Below are 19,189 nucleotides of genomic sequence, written 5' to 3'. Positions count from 1 at the left end.
GACCTATTGATAACAGCTCTGTTATCAACTTGGAGGTCTCTCATTCACAGGGTTGCCATCTGTCGAAGTCGACTTGGACAGTGAACAGTTTCAGAGGTGTCGCTTGTTACCAGCATGCATGAGCAGCTACACCTGCTGAAAGTCCTCCTTTTACACATCCATTAAACGGGAGAGGAGCCCTTTCTAGTTTTCTATGTGGCAACCCTTCACCTAACCTGTTACCTGTTTTAAAGCTTAGTTGCTTTCCCCCATTTTTATTCACAAACTCTTTTAACAAATTTGATATCTATAAAAACCTGAGTTCATAACCCAGGTGCGATTAAGCCAATGTCCACACAGGAGGAAGGAGGATCTGTAGCTTTATTTGCTGCAATGAATAGGTATTAATATCTCGCGACCCTATGGCCAAATGTCATGTGGGCAAAATTGTTACCAAAAAATAGTTGGCAAAATTGTTACCAAAAAAGTTGGCAAAAATTATTACTGAAAAAGTTGTCAAATTATTTTATCTTTTCAGAACTGTATTCCATTGTTAAACGAATTATCTTTTCCAATACTTCAATAGTTTAATACAATTTTAATTGTCAGTTTCATACATTTTTGTTTGCGCTGTGTTTTCTTTTTTAAGATTGGCAGCCACTTTGGGTGCGAATCTTGGGAGAAAAGGGAGTTAAAAATAAACATAACAACATGCTGCTCAAACCCAGAAGGGAAAGCCTGTGCTTCTCCAGCCTTCCATCAGCATCCTCTCTGTGCAGATGCTGCTAAAAGACTTTCAGCTAGACAGAGGAGGAGGAGGAACGCTCTAGACTGGCAGGAAAAAAACCTTTGTTAAAAAAAGAGTTTCTATTTTGTTGCAATAAGGACGTTACAGTTTTCTTCCCAGTTGTGCTTGACCACCAGAGGGCTCTGGTTTGGGGCCTGGCAGCAGCTGAAAAGCTTCTCTTTCTCTTTCTTTCTGCTCTCTTTCTCCTTCCCTCTCTTCCCTGACCCAGCTTTGGGGTTGAGCTTCCTAGGGCAGAGGCTGCTAGATCCGGCCCATCGGCGTCTATGGAGATGGAAAAGAGCTGGCACCTGGGAGGCTGAGGTTGGTACCCAGCCTAGAACTAGATAGATATTTGTACATGTATCTATACATTATTTAGATCTGCAAAGGCTGAGTCCCAGGGAGGGTAAAGTGGGGAGATCACCCTCTAGAAAAGATGGGAGAGGGAGGGGGTGGGGGCCAAAGTCCCTTGCAATCCCCCCCACCCCCATTTCCAGCCCCTTTGCAAACATTTTCAATATTTGCAATATTCATGCCTCTGCCAGAAAGCAAGAGCCATCCAGGAGTGCCAAGGTAAAGGGTGGCAGCTGGACAGGAGACCTGGCGGTGCTCATGATTCCCAATGGGGCTCCCAGAGCACCAGACAGGGCAGCCCTGCTGCTGGGGTTAGGGGTCCTGGAAAGCTGGCAGGTTATGACAACTGAAGGGACGACTTGTTGGGTGAGCCTGCCTCTCTCTTTCTCTCTTTCCTTCTACTTTCCTTCCTTCCCCTCTTCTTCTGCCTCTCTTTCTCTTCCTCTTCTTTCTTTCCTTCCCCTCTTTCCTTCCTTCCCCATAGTTTTCACTTTCTCTTCCCTTTCTTCCCCTCCTCTTCTTCACTTTCTCCCCTTCTTTCCTTCCTCCTTCCCCCATCACTTTACTTTCTCCCTCCTTCTTTACTTCTTTCACCTTCCCCTTCTTCTTCACTTTCTCTCCCCCTTCTTTCTTTCTTTTTCCTCTTCTTTGCATTCTCTCCCCCTCCCTCCCTCCCTCCCTTCTCCTCTTCTTCACTTTCTCTCCCCCTCTTTCTTTCCTCCTTCCCCTCCGTCTCTTCACTTTTTCCCCTTCTTTCTTTCCTTCTCCTCTTCCTCACTTTCTCTTCCCTTTCTTTCTTTCTTTCCTTCTTCTCTTCTTCACTTTCTCTACTTGCCTTCCTCCTTCCACTCCATCTCTTCACTTTCTCTCTCTCTTCTTTCTTTCCTTCTCCTTTTCTTAACTTTCTCTCCCCCTTCTTTCTTTCCTTGCTTCCCCTTCCCCTTCACTTTCTCTCCCCAAGGGAAAAGGGGTTTCGGGCAAAAGGGATTGATGTGTGTCTTTGTTGTGTTGTCTATGTGTGTGAATGGGGATAGCAGACAAAATAGAAAAGGTGCTTTACAATCTTTATAGATGGTCAGGAGGCCTTGGATGCACACTCCTTTTTTTGTCTTTTCCTTTGAAAGAATTGTTCTGAGAGAAGAAAAGAGCCACAACAGAATTACTTTCTAAGCCTTTTGCCAGCTCTGCTAGCATTTCCCTTCTCTGTTGCAGCCAAACCAGAACTGCTTGCCCTAGAGGAGGAAAAACTCTTCCTGAGATGAAATTAAATTTTGTGCTCATTGTGAGAAGGTAGTAGGAAACACTACCGGCGTGGTGAAGTGGTTTGAGCATTGGACTAGGATACTGGGAGACCAGGGTTCGAATCCCCGCTTGGCCGTGGAAACCCATTGGGTGACCTTGGGAAAGTCATACTCTCTCAGCCTCGAGCAAAGAACCAACTAGGAAATGGTAAATGAAGGAGTGACAGAGAGAAAGCAGAACTACTCAACACCTACTTTGCCCTTCTCTTTTCCCCCAAAGGAAAACCATGTTCAGCCTGGTGAAAATAAGAATAAATGGTGCAGTGAGGAGACTGGAGCACAAAACAGGTAAAGAGATTGTGCAGGAAACCCTTACTTTAAATGAATTCAGATCTCCAAAGCTAGATGAACTACATCCAAGAGTACTAAAGGAACGTGCTGCTGCATTTTTAGAGGCTCCATCTAGAATGTTTGAGAATCCGTGGGAAACAGGTGTAGTCCCTGCAAACTGGTATCAACCAAAAAATACCCCTATTTTCTGAAAGCGGGGAGGGGGAGGCGATGGGAAGCAATAAAAAAGGGGGGACAGAGTACACTTTTAGCACTAACCATGTGTGGATCTACATTGTAGAAATACTGCAGTTTGATACCACTTAGTGCTGTAGCTCTATCCTATGGAATCCTGGGATTTGTAGTTTCACAAAGTCTTTAGTGCAACACTCTGCTCAAGAGTGTTGGTGACTCCCAAAACTGCAATCCGCACATTTCCTTCGGCATAAACTTTTGAAGACTGCGGCCCACACTGCCCAAAAACATACATTTTTAAGGTTGCATCTGCACTGGAGAAATCATTCAGTTTAACACCGCTTTAGCTGTCCTGGCTCAATGCTAGGGAAAAAATTTATGGGGGGAGTAGTTTTGTGAGCTATTTAGCCTTCTCTCCATCCAAATGCTCCAACAAACCACACATCCTAGGATTCTGTGCGATGGAGCCATGGCAGTTAGAATGGTGTCAAACTGCATTATTTCTACAGTGCAGATGCACCTTTGGGAGCATTATCTTTCAGTGATGCCTAAACAGAGAACACTTTGAAACTTAAGACTCTGCACAGATCTTTTGGAAGACATGACTTCGGAAGATATGTGAAACACCATTGAAAAGCCCCTCTACTCTAATTCCCAGCAGTCTGGTGGATCTTGACAGCAAGGCACAGACGAGTTTGCAGACTGCAGGCAGTCTTTTGAATAGCCTGTTTCCAGACATGTTAAGGTTAAGAAGGTTTTACATGGCTGCTTTCAGTCGTTATTTTTAGGTTTCCTCTGGGCTGCTTTATGAAAAGCAGATATTTTTTTCGGTTTGTCAAAAAAGAGAAGCGGTTGAATGTGTATGTGTGTGTGTGCGCGCGCACAACTGGCATAACAGAGATGGAGAACCTTGGGCCTAGGGACCAAATGCAGCCCTCTCATTGTACCAGGATGCATCTACACTGTAGAAATAAGGCAAATTGACACTAATTTAACTGCCATGACTCTATCCTACAGAATTCTGGAATCTGTGGTGCTTTTTTTAGGCCCCAGTACTCTTTGGCAGGAAAGGCTAAAGACCTTGTAAAACTGCAGATCTCAGTATTCCATAGGATGGAGCTACAGCATTTAGTGGTATCAAACTACATTATTACTACAGTGTAGATGCACCTCCACTCTGGCTATGCTCCTTTTTCTCCATTGCTGGGTGGGATGTTTTGTTATTATTATTCCATTTTTTCTATTCCCTTCTAAAAGATAGAAATTTTTCTCTCGAGATTTATTTGCTGACCATGAGAGCTTTTTTGAGAGCCAGGGTCGTGGTGTAGTTAGACTAGGACTCTGGAAGACTAAGGTTCAGATTTCTGCTCAACAGTAGTAACTAGTAAGACAACCCTGGGCAAGGCACACACTCTCAGCCTCCAAGGAAGACAATGGGAAACCTCCTCTAAATCAACCTTGCCAAGAAAGCTCTGTGATTAGCTTGCCTTAGAGTTGTCATAAGTTGCCAAGGTGTTTAAGAAATATAACACCAAAGAGCTGTCTGCTAAAACAAGGAGCTGGGTATGTTTAGCCTGGGGAAGAGAAAGTTAAGAGATGACATGATAGCCATGTTTATTTATAGGGATTACGTTGAGGATGGAGCAAGGTTTTTTTCTGCTGCTCCAGAGAATAGGACCTGGAACAATGCTACAGGAAAAGAATTCAACATTAGGAAGGACTTTCTGATGGTAAAAGCTGTTCAACAGTTGAATACGCTGCCTCTGACTTTGATGGAGTCTCCTTCTTTGGAGGTTTTTAAACAGAAGCTGGATGGCCATCTGTCAGGAGTGCTTTGATTTTGTATTCTTGCATGTCAGTGGGTTGGACTGGATAACCCTTAGGGTCTCTTCCAAGTCTATGATTCTATATAATGTACCTTTTTTTTTTCTTTAGTCCTTCCCACCACTGGAATGTAGCCTTTGAGTATTTCTCTAAAATGGAGTTCAGCTCTCAAGTTAAAATCATAGAATCATAAAGTTGGAAATGACCACAGGGACCACCCAGTCCAACACCATTCTGCCGTGCAGGAACTCACAATCATAGCATCCTCGACAGGTGGCCATCCAGCCTCTGCTTAAAAACCCCCAAAGAAGAAGAATCCACCACACGAAATGTGCACGAAATGTGTCAGAGGAGTGCACGAAATGTGTCAGAAGCTTAAAGAAGTTCCCCACCAATCTGAAGGCACTGAGGCAGTAGGGTACTTCGACGTTACAATGCTGGATTCTCTTGTATGAAACAGAACTTTCTTTAAATAATAAGACCTGAATAGGTTACCCATTCTGACATCACCCTTTTCTACCTGACAGATTTGGCAAAATGATGTGTGTGTTTCTCTTTGGAACATTCCCTCCCTCTGGGGGAAGAGAGACGATTGTCACGGAGCCGGCTCAGGTAGAGTGGGGTTTTCTGCCATGTTTTAGTGGCTTTATGAAAATAACAAGCAAACAAAGTGAAGGGAAGGGGGGAATGTGATAAGGGCAATTTTGAACAAGTTGAGCATCTCTTATCCAAAATGGCTGGCACCAGAAATGTTTTGGATTTTGGATTGTTTTATTTTTATTTTTTGGATTTTGAGATACCTTTATTTACATATTCTTCTTCCAACTGTATTATTCTATATAGGTACTTGCTTTTATCAGCTATGCCTAAGTGAAGTCTGCAACAAGATGTTGCTGCATATACTACATACATAATTAGATATATACATAATGAGATATCTTGGATGTGGGATCCATGACTAAACCCAAAATTAATTTATGTTTCATATAAACCTTATATACATAGCCTGAAGGTGATTTTGTACAGCGGTTCTTCCACATTCACTGGAGCTAGAGATACAGGACCACCATGAAATTGGAAAAACTGCAAATAATAATAATAATAATAATAATAATAATAATAATAATAATAATAATATTTATTTCTAGCCCGCCCAATCACGAAGAATCCGGGCGGGTTACAATAATAAAATACAACAAATAAAAAAAATGGGTTTTTTCCCCTGTGAAAACTCTATGTATCTCTGGTCCTCCAGCTCAACTCTCTGATCAACATCAGCCATGGAATTGTGCTGGAGGACCTACAAATGCCTAGAGAAGTGTTTTCTCTATGAACCTCTAGGTCTTCCAGTGTAACTCTATTTTCCGTGTCCAGCAGAGTCATGCTGGAGGACCTAGAGATTTCTAGAGAGAACATATCAATGAAATCCGTGAATAATCAAATCCATAAAAGTCAAAGCTGCAAATGTGAAGGGCCGATTGTACAATATTTGTTCATTTTTTTGTATGAATCAAAGTGTGTGTACACTAAACCATCAGAAAGCAAAGGTGTCACCTTCGCAACCACCCATGAAAAAAGTTTTGGTTTTTGGAGTACCGTTTGGAATTCTGAATAAGGGAGATGCTACTTGTATTTCCATCTCCTTTCAGGCCCCACCATTCTCCTTTGAAGAGGTGGCTGTATACTTCACTGAACAGGAGTGGGCTCTTTTGGATGCAGAGCAGAGAGACCTGTACTGGGACGTCATGCAAGAGAACTACGAGAACGTGGCATCTTTGGGTAAGGAGCCTCCTGACACCTGCCAGCACCTCCTTTATTTTTTAGTAGCCATGGTCAAATGGAATCTGCAGCAAAATATTACAGTGTAGAGCAGTGATTCCCAAACTTTGGACCTCCAGATGGTTGGGACTTCAGATTCCAGAATTTCTGACAGTTGGACAAGCAGGCTGGCACTTCTGGGAGTTGGAGTCCAAAATACCTGGACAACCAAAGTTTGGGAACCACTGCTGTAGAGGGTTCCTGCTCAGTGTGCCAACCAGCCATGTTCTAAGGTACCCCATTGTGTTGCCTCCCCACTTAAATTTTCCATTCATCCCCCACCCCAACAAACACCCAGCCTTGCTTTTAGTAGCTAAGCCTAAGTGTGCAACAAAGTACTGCTGTGTAAAGCGTTCCTGTTCACTGTGCCAGCCAGCCACATCCTCACCTAAACACTTACCTTTGGTCTTTGGTTTTTATGTGCCTTCAAGTTGTTTCTGACATATGGCTACCCTGTCACAAGATTTTCTGAGATTGAGAGTGTGTGAGTCAACCAAGGTCACCCAGTGGGTTTCCATGGCTGAGTGAGAATTCAAACCCTGGTCTGCAGAGTTTTAGTCTAACACTCAAACCACTGCAGCCTCCAGTGGGCCCATTTGGGGTCTGGCATGGTCATTCACCCAGCAGCTGTGCCAGACTCCAAGTACCTTGCCCTCCAGCAGTGTCCCCACTAAGGCGGGAAGCAGTGCTGTGGTCTCCGGAGGTCCTGTTTGGGGTCTGGCATGGCCACTCGGCCAGTAGCCATCTTAGACTCTGACAGAACACACACACACATGCACATGGAGCAGCCTTCCTAAGTGAGGTGGCGCTGTGGCCTCAGGAGGGGTCTGGCCCGGCCACTTACCCAGAAGCCATGCCAGAGTCTGAAAGCAAGGCAACCCCCTCCCCATCAGTGACCCTGTAAAGGCGGGTGGTACTGCGGCTTCCAGATCTGGTGAATTTGGGATCTGGTGCAACTACTGGGCGAGTGAGCAAAGGAAACAATGTCCTTTCTGAGTTGCCCAGTAGCTGTATCATTCTCTCCAGATGTACAACCCCACTGTGTCACCCATTGTGGTCCGCACTCCCCACACCTTCTAATGTTGCCTCTGGGGGATATAGTGCTCTTCCTATCATTTTGGCTACCCAACAAGATGAGACTCATCAAATCAATGAGATGTACCTATGGGTTCACTCTTCATCACAGTTAGTCCCAGCAAATCAGTGGGATGTACCTGTGGGTTCACTCTTCATCCAACAATTGATTCAATGTTTATCATCTAGTTGGGACAAACTAGTAGGTCCAGGTCAGAGTCTTTTTTGAGGTGTGACACTCTTTAAATACAGATTGAATCACCTTTATCCTGAATTCCGAAATCTGAAATATTCCAAAATTGTCCAGGTGGGCGGCTGAGAGATTGACACCTTTGCTTTCTTATGGTTCAATATATACAAACTTTGTTTCATGCACAAAATTACTCAAAATAGTGTGTATAAAATTACCTTCAGGCTATATGTATAAAGTGTATATGAAAGATAAATGAATTTCATGTTTAGGCTTGGGTCCTATCTCCAAGATATTTGCACATTATGTATGTGCAAATATTCCTAAATCCAAAATACTTCTGGTCTAATGCATTTTGCATAAAGTAGACTCAACCTGTAATGCCTTTGTATGATGTTGAACTTGCTTTGACCCGGTTCAGTGCTAAGATGGAGGGTCAGGCCAAAATAAAAACAACAACAAGGATATAGATGAAATACAAGTAGTGTTCGCATGGCCCCTCCAGGTATGCTGTAACTATGAAGTGAATTTATTTATTTATTTATTTATTTATTGCATTTATATCCTGCCTTTTTCATGAGAGTTCTCTAGGGATTCTGCAAGGGGTTGTGACTTGGGGGGGGGGGGTAAACTTTTATTTTTGAGCCATAAATATAATAATATGTATACAGGAGTTCAATGTGTTTAAAAGGTGAATTTTCCTAGAAGTTTCCAGAGAAGGAAATTTTAGAAAACAGAAGGTGGGTCTTAGGAGTCTATGGGGTCTCTGGAGCCCCATTTTGCTCATCTGTATTGTAAGGAGTTCCAATAACCTTTTTTGTTTTTGGGGGGTGTCATTAGGAAAAGGAGACAAACGGATCCAGCCATCTGGAATTCATCTCTATATTTGGATGTTCCTAAGCTTCCTGTGTCTGTTCTCTTTTTGTTAATCTTCATGTTTTTCTGTAATAATAAACCCTGAAGAAAATGCACAGAGAAACAATATTCTGAGATGTGTTGCTGTTCCTGTCAACATCAATCTGGTGCTCAGATGTCTTAAATGTTTCTTTCTTGTGTTTATGGGTGATCTAGCCATTTCAATTCCTAAACCTGAGGTGATCTCCCGGTTGGAACGAGGCGAGGAGCCATGCATTCCAAATCCTCAATCTGCGGAGGGCAAGAAGATCTCCATAAACCTTTGTGAAGGTGAGAGAAGAGTCACAGAGGACACACAAATGAACGTAATGGAGTGGGTGGCCGGGGGGGGGGGGGGGGGGGGGGGGGGGAACATTGTTCTTTTTACCCAGGGATCAAATTCTACTTTTGGAAGGATCTCAAGATCCATAAATCAGATGTTAGTAGGGCCAAAACACAGGGGGAAGAGTAAGATGTACAATGGGCCCTTGGTATCTGCTGGGGTTGGTTCCAGGACACACACACAATTTTTTGGAACATTTTCAAGCCATGGATGCTTGAATCCATGGATAAAGAAGCTGTGGATGCAGAGGACCAGCTGTAATTCCTAATGATGTGGGCACTTTTTTACCAAGCATGTCAAGCACACCTCATGATTCTTTGATTCCATGCATCACTGCTCAGCGATATTATTGTTGTTGTTGTTGTTATTGTTGTTGTTATTTCTATATGGCCTTTCCCCCCGTTTTGTTACTCAAAGCAACTTACAAAGATTAAAAAACATTATAACAAATCATCAGAAAAAGTTAAAACCAGGTTAAAACATATATCGTTGACACACACACATCCCAGCACAGCAATTAGCAATGTTCAGCACATTGTTTACAATCACTCAGCAAATACCTGTCAGAATAGAAAAGTCTTTGCTTGCCTCTGAAAAGAAAGTAGACAAGGTGCCAATCTAACTTCTCTGGGAATGGAGTTCCAGAGCCTGGGGGCAGCCAACAAGAAGGCCCTCTCCCCTTTTCCCACCAAATGTTCCTGTGTGGATAGTCAATAAACTAAAGCATGATTGAGAAAACAATCATGCTTTAATAATCTATCAATAAACCCATCACAGTGGCTTCAGGCCTGCAAAGCACAGCTGAATTCTATTTATTCAAGTATACATTCCAAGAACAGTTGCATTAGCGGCTGGAAAGCAGAGCTCTGTTCAGTTCCACATCTTCCCTTGGAGCCCGGGCCACCTCATACAGGGAGATACATCAGCCAAATAGCCTGGACTTGAGCCATGTAGGGCTTTATAGGTCGTTTCTAAGATTCACTTAAGGTTCACTTTAGGGCCTCCATAAGTCAGAAATCACTTGAAGGAACACAGCAACATCAATGATGACAACAACAACCTGGCTTCTTAGGTTCCACCTTCCAAATTGGCAGCATTCTTGCCCCAAGCAGGGATAGAGACTAGAGCCTAACTACATTTAGGACATTCCTGGAATTACTAAAGGTTACTTAGGTCTGCAAGAAGACTCTCTGAATAGAATGAAAGCCTTCTTCAGCAACTGTGGTCATGTAAATGAGAGGGCAAGAGGTGGAAAGGAAGCGCCTATTGATATGTATGAGCTGCCCTAACAGAATCCCCTATTGGGGATTATGCAAATTGGGCAGAAGTGGCAAGGAATTAATTTGCAGCCTAGGCAGAGTTCTCTCTTTCTTTGCACAGGAAGAAAGTGTCTGAGTGAGAGCGGTGTGAGAATTTTGCATATACATAGTTAATATATTTGTTGTTGTTGTTGTATGCCTTCAAATTGTTTCTGACTTAAGGCGACCCTATCATAGGGTTTTCCTCGCAAATATCTTCAGAAAGGGAGTTTGCCATTGCCTTAGCCTGAGGCTGAGAGAGTGTGATATGGGTCACCCAGTGGGTTTACATGGCTGAGTGGGGATTCCAACCCTGGCCTCCAGAATCATAGTCCAACACTCACACCCCTACACCACACTGGCACTTTGTTTTTGTTGGTAGCTGCCCTTGAATCCTGGTGACCCTGTGGATTCTGTTGGTAGCTGCCCTCAAGTCATGGCAACCTTGACTCATGGTGACCCTGTGGATGAGACATCTCCAAGAATCCCTATTCTCCATTTCCTTGCCCATAACCCCCCTGATTGAGTCTATCCATCTTGACTGTGGTCTTCCTCTCTTTCTTCTACACTCTACCTTTCCTAGCATTATTATTTTTTCTAATGATCCGTGCCTTCCCATAATGTGGCCAAAGTACGATAGTATCAACATGATCATCTTTGTGAAGTTGAAGGCTTTCATGGCCGGCATCTATAGTTTTTTGTGGATTTTTTGGGCTATGTGTCCATGTTCTAGAAGAGTTTATTGCTGACGTTTCACCAGCATCTGAAGATGCCAGCCACAGATGCTGGCGAAATGTCAGGAATAAACTCTTCTAGAACATGGCCACATAGCCACAAAAAAACCAACAAAAAACTATTGATCATCTTTGTTTCCAAGGAGAGCTCTGATCTGATCTATTCAATAATCCATCTGTTTGTCTTCTTGGCTGTTCACAGTATCCTAAGTACTCTTCTCCAGCACTACTTCTCAAATGAGTTGATTTACTGTATGCTTTCTTCACTGTCCAGCTCTCATATCCATACATGATGATGAAGAATACAATAGCTTTCTATGGTAATGCCTAAATACCCTAAAGAGGTAGCAGAAGATACAAGTGGGGATAAAAAAAATTAAGTAGTTTTGAGAGTCTCCACTTGTCACCTCCTGAGACTTGACAAAAAAATAAAACTAACTTTTTCTCAGAAGTTTGCCCGTTTGCTAGGCACGTAGTGAGCTTCAAGGAAGACAAAATAAGCATGTGTATATGACTTGAAAGCACACAACAAGCAATACACACTTTAGTCAATAGGAAAACTATATATAAAAACATACATAGCATCAGTATATATTCAGGAAATATATATATTCACACTTTACAGAAAACATGAATTTTGCATGCAGGAAGGAAATAACGATCTCACAATTTACTGGCAACAATGGGGATGCTCATGAGATTTGGAGAAATGTAATGAAAGCAAAATAGAGCATTTGCCATCCCTATCACAGGGATGTTACACACACAGGGAGAATTTAAACTGGAAGCATGTTTCATTTTGGATCCTTCATATTGGTGGACTGGCAATTTGTGGATTTGACTGCCGATGGATTATACAGCCCATATTAGTCAGTGGTGACTCATAAACATGTTGCTGCCATTGAATAATATGGGATGTGACCATCTGTATTTTTGGCTAGTTGTGCGGGTGGGGACTGAATCCTTGCAGTTGGGAAGCATGCACTGTACTTATTGAACATCCCTTGCTAATGGATGCAGCCCAAGTCTAGAACAGGTACTCCAACCTCATCTGTTACCATTCTCCATCCTTACCTTTTTCTCTTTCAGGGAATGAGCTTTCCTTGATTTCCCCCTCGATCCCAGCAAGTGAGGTGATTGTGCGGGAGATCAAACAAGAGATCTCAGAGACCGATATCTCAGATCAAGTGGAACCCCGGTGGACTTTGTTGGCAGCACCCCCCGGGAGCACCCCCTTGAACTCTGAGATGAGGCGTGGCCTGCAAAGGCAGTGGGAGGGCCAGCCGGGGCATGTGTGGCGAGAACCATCCAGGCACTTGCGGGCAGCTAATTCGAAGAGGAGCATGTTCCACGTGGGCCGGAAGAAATTGATGTGTCCCGAGTGTGACCGGTGGTTCCACTGCAAGTCCGAATTTTTGCTGCACTGGCGGACTCATACGGGGGAGAAGCCTTACGAGTGCCTGGCATGTGGGAAGCGCTTCATTCAGAGCTCCCATCTAAGCGCTCACCGACGGATTCATACGGGAGAGAAGCCTTACGAATGCCCCAAGTGCGGACGGAGCTTCAACCGGCGATCCACCCTCACCGAACACCTGAGAATTCACACGGGGGAGAAGCCTTACAAGTGCCTCCAATGTGGGGAGAGTTTCCGGTGGCGTCCCTATTTGACAAAACACCAGAGAATCCACTTGGTGGGAAGTGCCACCTATAAAGATTTCAAGAATGGAGAAGCCACAATTGAGGCCTCATCTCTTGGTGACCAACAGGAAATCCTCACAGGTTCACAGTTATTGTTTACTTTCTATTAATATTATTTATTTATTTCATTTCATTTCTATGCCACCTTTCTCCCAGAAAGGGACCCAAGACGGCTCACAACTAAAACCATTTCAAAACTTTACAGTATGAATTTATAAGAAAATTAAAATCAGCTAGCTAAAAACAGTCTTAATATTACATAAGCATGCAAAAGTTAAAAATATAATTTAAACATACACCCCATATAAAAGCCTCCCTGATGCAATTATACATTAAAACCCTTTTGATCATTTGGGTTTATTCAGTTTATTCAGTCCATCCACTGAGGCTGCACCTGCACTGCAGAAATAATGCAGTTTGACACTATTTTGACACCTATGGTTCAATGCTATGGAATCCTGGGATTTCTAGTTTGTTGCAGCACCAGAGCTCTCTGACAGAGAATGCTAAGTACCTCATGACACTGCAGAACCCAGCATGCCATAGCTCTGAACGATGGCAGTTAAAGTGGTGTTGTACTGGGCTATTTTTGTAGTGCAGATGCAGTCAGAAGCTGATTACAGAATTTTTCATTTATTGCAGAAACGCTGTGACAAATTGGGCTGGAAATTTGTTTTGAAAAAAATAAAGATTAATTATTTGTACAATTATTTAAAATCACTGGTTAGACTGACCTTTCTTTAGTGTTCCTCTTTCTCACTGAGGAAGAAGGGAATGTGTCTTCATAATGTGTGGCATCCAAAATCTAAAACAGTATGTTGTGAAAGATTTATGCTTTTCTCACTTTCACTTAATGCTGTAAAAGATATCTTCTTCTAAACATTAATTTCCAAGTTCTGCATTCTATTAACACAGTAGCAGAGTTGCTATTTGCTTACAAAAACTGGAGAAAGCAACAGAGACCAATGTGAAAGGAATGATTGGCAGATTGCCCAAAATAAAATAACCTGTGTATTAACCTAAGAATCAGTTGGAATCTATAATGGTAGACTAATAACACCAATGATAAGATAGCTGTATGTCCTTACAGAAGTTGATTCTCCATTGGTAACCTTTATCCCCATTTTTTAAACATGCCAAGAAGGCTTGTATAGTGAAACTGCTGGAAGTGAGAAGTACAGTGGGCCCTCCAAACCTGCTGGAGTTAGTGACACGGGACTCCTGTGAAAGTGGGGAAACTGCAAATAAAAACTATGTTTTTTATCCTGTGATAATATCTTTCTAGGAATCTCTAGGTCCTCCAGAGCAACTCTATGCTGGATGTTGACCACACAATTGTGCTGGGAAACATATAAATGCCTAGAGAAGTGATCTTTCTAGGAATCTTTAGCTCCTCCAGAACAACTCTGTGTTCAACATCTGCTGAAAGTTAACCATGGAATTGTGCTGGAAAACCTAGGTCCTCCAATGGAACCTCTGGTGGAAGTTGGACATAGAGTCACACTGGAGGACCTAGAGATTCCTAGAGAGAACATATTAATCAAATCCGCAAATAATCAAAACCACAAAAGCCAAAGCCGCAAATGTGGAGGGCCGACTGTAGTGCCTTTTGTAGACTTATTCCATTGTATTCTGTCTTGTGTTTTTCTCCTCCCTCCAGGTGGTGGCTCCATGGAAAGTGGTGCTACAGAAGCTGATCCTCATCATGAAGACTCTGATTTGGCAAAGCAGCGTGAAGGGGTGATACGTAATGCCAAGATGTCAGATGTCAGGCAAAACTCGGAGGTTCCTCCACTAGTGAGGTCTATAAAGACTGAAACAGTGTCTCTCCCAGAAGGAAATGACGTGACCGATGTCAGCCAACTCAAGATTGTACAGGTTGAAAAGAAGCACGTGTGCCAGGATTGTGGGAAAGCCTTCCAATACAAGTTTGAACTGGTGAAACATTACCGCACCCACACAGGGGAGAAGCCATTTGAATGTCTGGCGTGTGGGAAGAGGTTCTTCCAAAGTACCCACCTCAATGCCCATCTCCGGATCCATACGGGGGAGAAGCCCTACGAGTGCCCCAAGTGCGGACGGAGTTTCAACCGGCGCTCCACACTTACCGAACACCTGAGAATCCACACGGGAGAGAAGCCTTACAAGTGCCTCCAGTGCGGGGAGAGTTTCCGGTGGCGTCCCTACCTGACAAAACACCAGAGAATCCACCTGGGGGATAACGTTTACAAGTATTTCAACAATGGAGAAAGCCTCTACGACAGCTCATCCTTTCCTGAACATCCAGAGGGAATCCATTCAGGTGGGGGAGAAGTCAAAGATAGTTCAGTTTTGTTATGTGCCTCCAAGTCATTTTTACTTATGGCAGCCCTAAGGCTTCATATCATGGGGTTTTCTTACATACATAATAAAATCATCTGAGATGAGCCCCAAATCTAAACATAAAATTCATTTACATTGCATATACACCTTATACACATAGCCTGAAGGTAATTTCGTATATAATATTTTTAATAACGTTGTGCATGAAACAAAGGCTTTGTAAGTTCAACCACCAGAAAGCAAAGGCATCACTGTTTCAAGACACCCATGAAAAAAGTTTTGTTTTTTGGAGTATTTTGGATTTTGGAATTCCTGATAAGGGAGGCTCAACCTGTAGACGTACTGGTTTAAGACCAGCTAAACTAACCTGCAAACACGAAAGAACGCTGTCTAAAAATGATGAATATGGTACATGACATGGGCCAGCATGGTGTATTGGTTTGAGCATTGGTCAAGAACCCTGGGAGACCAGGGTTCAAATCCCGGCTCAGCCACAGAAACCCACTGGATGACCTTGGGCAAGTCATACTGTTTTATCCTCAGAGGATGGCAGTGGCACCCCCCTCTAAAGAAACATGCCTGGAAAACCCCATGATGGGTTTACCGTGTCCAGGAGTAAATTATTTTTGGAGAGGAGTGTAGAAAAAGATAGATAAAAATCACAACTCCTCATATTAACTTCTCACCAAAACTGGGCTTATTTTCATGTGTCATGGCAACAACTCAACCTTATTGCAGGCTGCATCCACACAGCAGAAATAATCCAGTTTGACACCACTTTAACTGCCATGGGTCAATACTATGGAATCCTGGGATTTGCAGTTTTGTGAGACATTTAGTCTTCTCTGACAGAGAGTTCTGGGGCCACAACAAACTACAAATCCCAGGATTCCATAGTGTTGAGCTATGGCAGTTAAAATGGTGTCCAACTGGATTATTTCTGCAACCCAGTAGCAACCTAACAAACTCTTGATTTCTTTGCTGCCTCATATGGCAATTGCTAAAAATTGGAAGAATGCTGTGGGATTTTCAGTGGATGAATGGGAAAATAAATTATGAAATGTGGCATTAATTAAAAAATTAACCAATCCAATAAAAAGAGTTAGGAATAATGAAGACCTTGATGCTTTTTTAAGCAACTTGTCTTTTGTGAATTACTTACGTCAGTAGAAACAGAAGGACATTTGTTCCCCCAACTACTCATTTGGGTTTATGGAATGACATTTTTTCACACAATGCTTGATCTTCTTTTGTACCAATTTGTTTAATGCAGTTGCATGGTTGATTTTGATATTCAGATTATTTTGATGTTTCTGTTCATTCACCCGAACACATTTTTCTGTTTATGTCAAATCTAGTAAAAATTATCAGGGTGTTGGGGGGGGGGGAGAGATGACGCCCCACCTGAATTTTCTTTTTATTGTCAGGTGACAACATGGCAACTGAGCACACGGAGGTAAATCCTCGGCAAAAAAGTCTTGAAGTGGAAGAACTGGATGTGTTACCAGCCAGCTCCAATGGGAAAATATCCATAAAAACCAGAGTGATATCTGATAATGGACACAAATCGTTTGAGCGTCCAAGAAAAGAATGGTATGGATCTGGTCCGTAGGGGGTTGATCCTTGTTTTAAAAAGGAATCATGCTACTAGTCCTTGGAGAGAAATGATGGTTACCTATGGGAAGATTGTTATGGGGAAGTGGTTATTTCATTTCATTTTATTTAATTATTATTGTTATTATTATTAATGTATATCCCACCTCTCCAATTGGATCAAGGTGGCTTACAGTATAGGTAAAAATACAATACAGAATACACATATGCTTTATTTGATTCCCCTTTTTCCTCTCCTGCCTGCAGATTGGTTACAATGAAGTCACCCCCAACTTCCAAACCTCTTGTTTCATCTTTGAATGATGAATTTGTTGGAAAGGAGCCTTATTTCAGAAGATACTTGTCGCTGGTGCACAGTCTTGTCCAGATGGGGCTAAAAGAGACTGCCAGAAGTCAAAGGCACCTTGGAATGATCTCTGTGAAAAGACTTAGAAGTCCATTGGGTTTTAAAAAAAAAATCTCTAGTATTAATGGTCACTTACTCATCCGACTTGTATGAATCACGTGGATCGCAGGGAAAGATCCATAACTAAAATATTAACATTTTAATATTTTAACTTTTTTAAAACAAAAACAAATTGTTTTTTTAATTCATGTGCATGTTTTGTGTTATCATCCAGAAATAGGCTAATATTGATAAAAAAAATTGCCAGATGTCATTAATGTTGAGGCTGTGTGCATCCTCGCACTGCACTGCAGAAGCAAACAAATGAATGCCTGGCACTGAATTCATAGCCTAACAAACACGGACTTGACAAGTTTCTGGCCTGCAAGCCTTTAAAACAGCAAGTTTGGGAATTTGATAAACCTGAGGATTAAACCTGCTGCCAAGAAATAAAGGTTCAGCATCCTGGGCAGCCATCTGCCAGTAAACGTAAATATATAGAAAAACAGAATTCATTATGCAAAAGATGCAAATATATGCAAATGCACTCATTTGCATGCCACATCCAGCTCACGGAATTCAGCTAAGCTGCTGCAGTAAATTGATTTATTTAAGGGCAGAGTAAACGCATCCTGATTTATCAGGGTTCAAATCAACCTCAGGACATCTGAGGCTGTGATGGTTTAGTCAAGTAAACCCAGCTTTATTTCTCTTTCTCTCTACAGTTTTTCTGACAAAAGACCTGATTCTTATTAGGTTTCACATGGTAAAAAGTTGGTTTTCATGTCACCTTTTTGGTTTTTTCAGCAGAACTGCTTGTGGTTGACTTTTTTGTGTGAATGCCCTTTTGCCTGTGGCGCTATGACCAGCATTAAGAATGACCACTGTTCTAGAGAACAGTAGTAGTATTTGGTTACCTCTTCACAAAAGTACAGTAGTCATTCTCCGATCTGCCCGGTGCAGGGACCTATTTGGAAGATGCGTTTGCCATGAAGAAATTATGGCAAAAGTCACCTTCTGGTGAATTGGCCCAGTCAGAAGGGGATGATGGGACATGAGTGATTGGGCCTTACAGTATTTTGCAATAGTAGACGACGTGTAATAGATTTTTTTCAGAAAAGAAAAAATTTAACACTGAATGCGATAAACTCAGCAACAGTTGTAACAAAGTGCTCACATTTTCTTGATTTCTTCATTTTTGCTGTTTGCACTTGTGTATATGAATGTGTGCCAATTTTAGAACTGGAGTTTATTTGTAGCAGCCTGGGTCTAACCTTTTAAAACTCCCACAAATTGTGACCTTTTCAGATTTATTTGGATTCTGCCCTGGAATTGGTTTGAGATTGCCCCCACCGATGCACCAATACTACAAGCTCATTTCATTTCCTTGTACTGTTATCCATATTTGTGGTTGTGTGTTTTCAGGTCATTTCTAATTTATGGTGACACTAAGACCAGTCTATAGTGGAGTTTTCTCAGCAAGATTTCTCCAGAGGGGGGATTCTGTCTTTCACTCCCTCTGAGGCTGAGAGTGTGTGACTTGCCCAAGGGCACCCAGTGCATTTCATGGCCAAGGTGGGAACCAAACCCTGCTCTTCAGAGTCACAGTGGCTTACATTTCCCACTTACAGGGTGTTTTGGGCCATAATAATAATAATTCAGAAGAGGTTTGCTGTTGCCCTCCTCCAAGGCTGAGAGAGTGTGGCTTGCCCAAATTCACCCAGTAGGTTTCCATGCCGAGTGGGGAACCCTAGTCTCCTGGAGCCCAGCATTCAAACCACTACACTACACACACCTAAAAAGTTTATTTTGCTCACACCAGCTTATTGTTGTGTGCCTTCAAGTCATTTGCAACATACAATGACCCTAAGACACATTATCAGAGGGTTTTATTGGCAAGTTTCCTCAGAGTGGGTTTGCCATTGCCATCCCGAGGCTGAGAGAGTGACTAGCCCAAGGTCACCCAATGGCCAAGCCGGGATTCGAACTCTGTTTTCCAGTCATAGTCCAACATTGAAACCACCACACTACACTGGCTCTCCCCACACCTGGCATAGTAAAAAAGCAAAGCAACTCTGCCCTCTCCACCTAAATTTTGGAGGGGGCTTC

At 42.6% G+C, this 19,189-nt stretch overlaps 2 protein-coding genes across 2 annotated transcripts in view; both read left to right on the top strand.

Annotated features, from left to right (window-relative positions):
- The window catches only part of LOC121921817, a 194,093-nt gene that overhangs the window by 32,646 nt on the left and 142,258 nt on the right, over positions 1-19,189 (top strand). The gene's annotated exons all lie outside the window — the stretch shown is intronic.
- Positions 959-18,443, top strand: LOC121921911 (zinc finger protein 436-like). Its single transcript, XM_042450637.1, has 9 exons — positions 959-1,087; positions 2,642-2,709; positions 5,238-5,322; positions 6,360-6,489; positions 8,864-8,977; positions 12,151-12,840; positions 14,420-15,061; positions 16,509-16,674; positions 16,942-18,443. Coding segments are annotated over exons 3-9 (1,818 nt in total). The 5' UTR covers positions 959-1,087; positions 2,642-2,709; positions 5,238-5,247; the 3' UTR covers positions 16,943-18,443.

The sequence above is a fragment of the Sceloporus undulatus genome, chromosome 2 (genome assembly GCF_019175285.1).
Source record: "Sceloporus undulatus isolate JIND9_A2432 ecotype Alabama chromosome 2, SceUnd_v1.1, whole genome shotgun sequence".
NCBI classification, from domain to species: Eukaryota; Metazoa; Chordata; class Lepidosauria; order Squamata; family Phrynosomatidae; genus Sceloporus; species Sceloporus undulatus.
The sequence above is the reverse complement of the archived record's forward strand: the minus strand, read 5'-3'. Positions and strand labels throughout refer to the sequence as shown.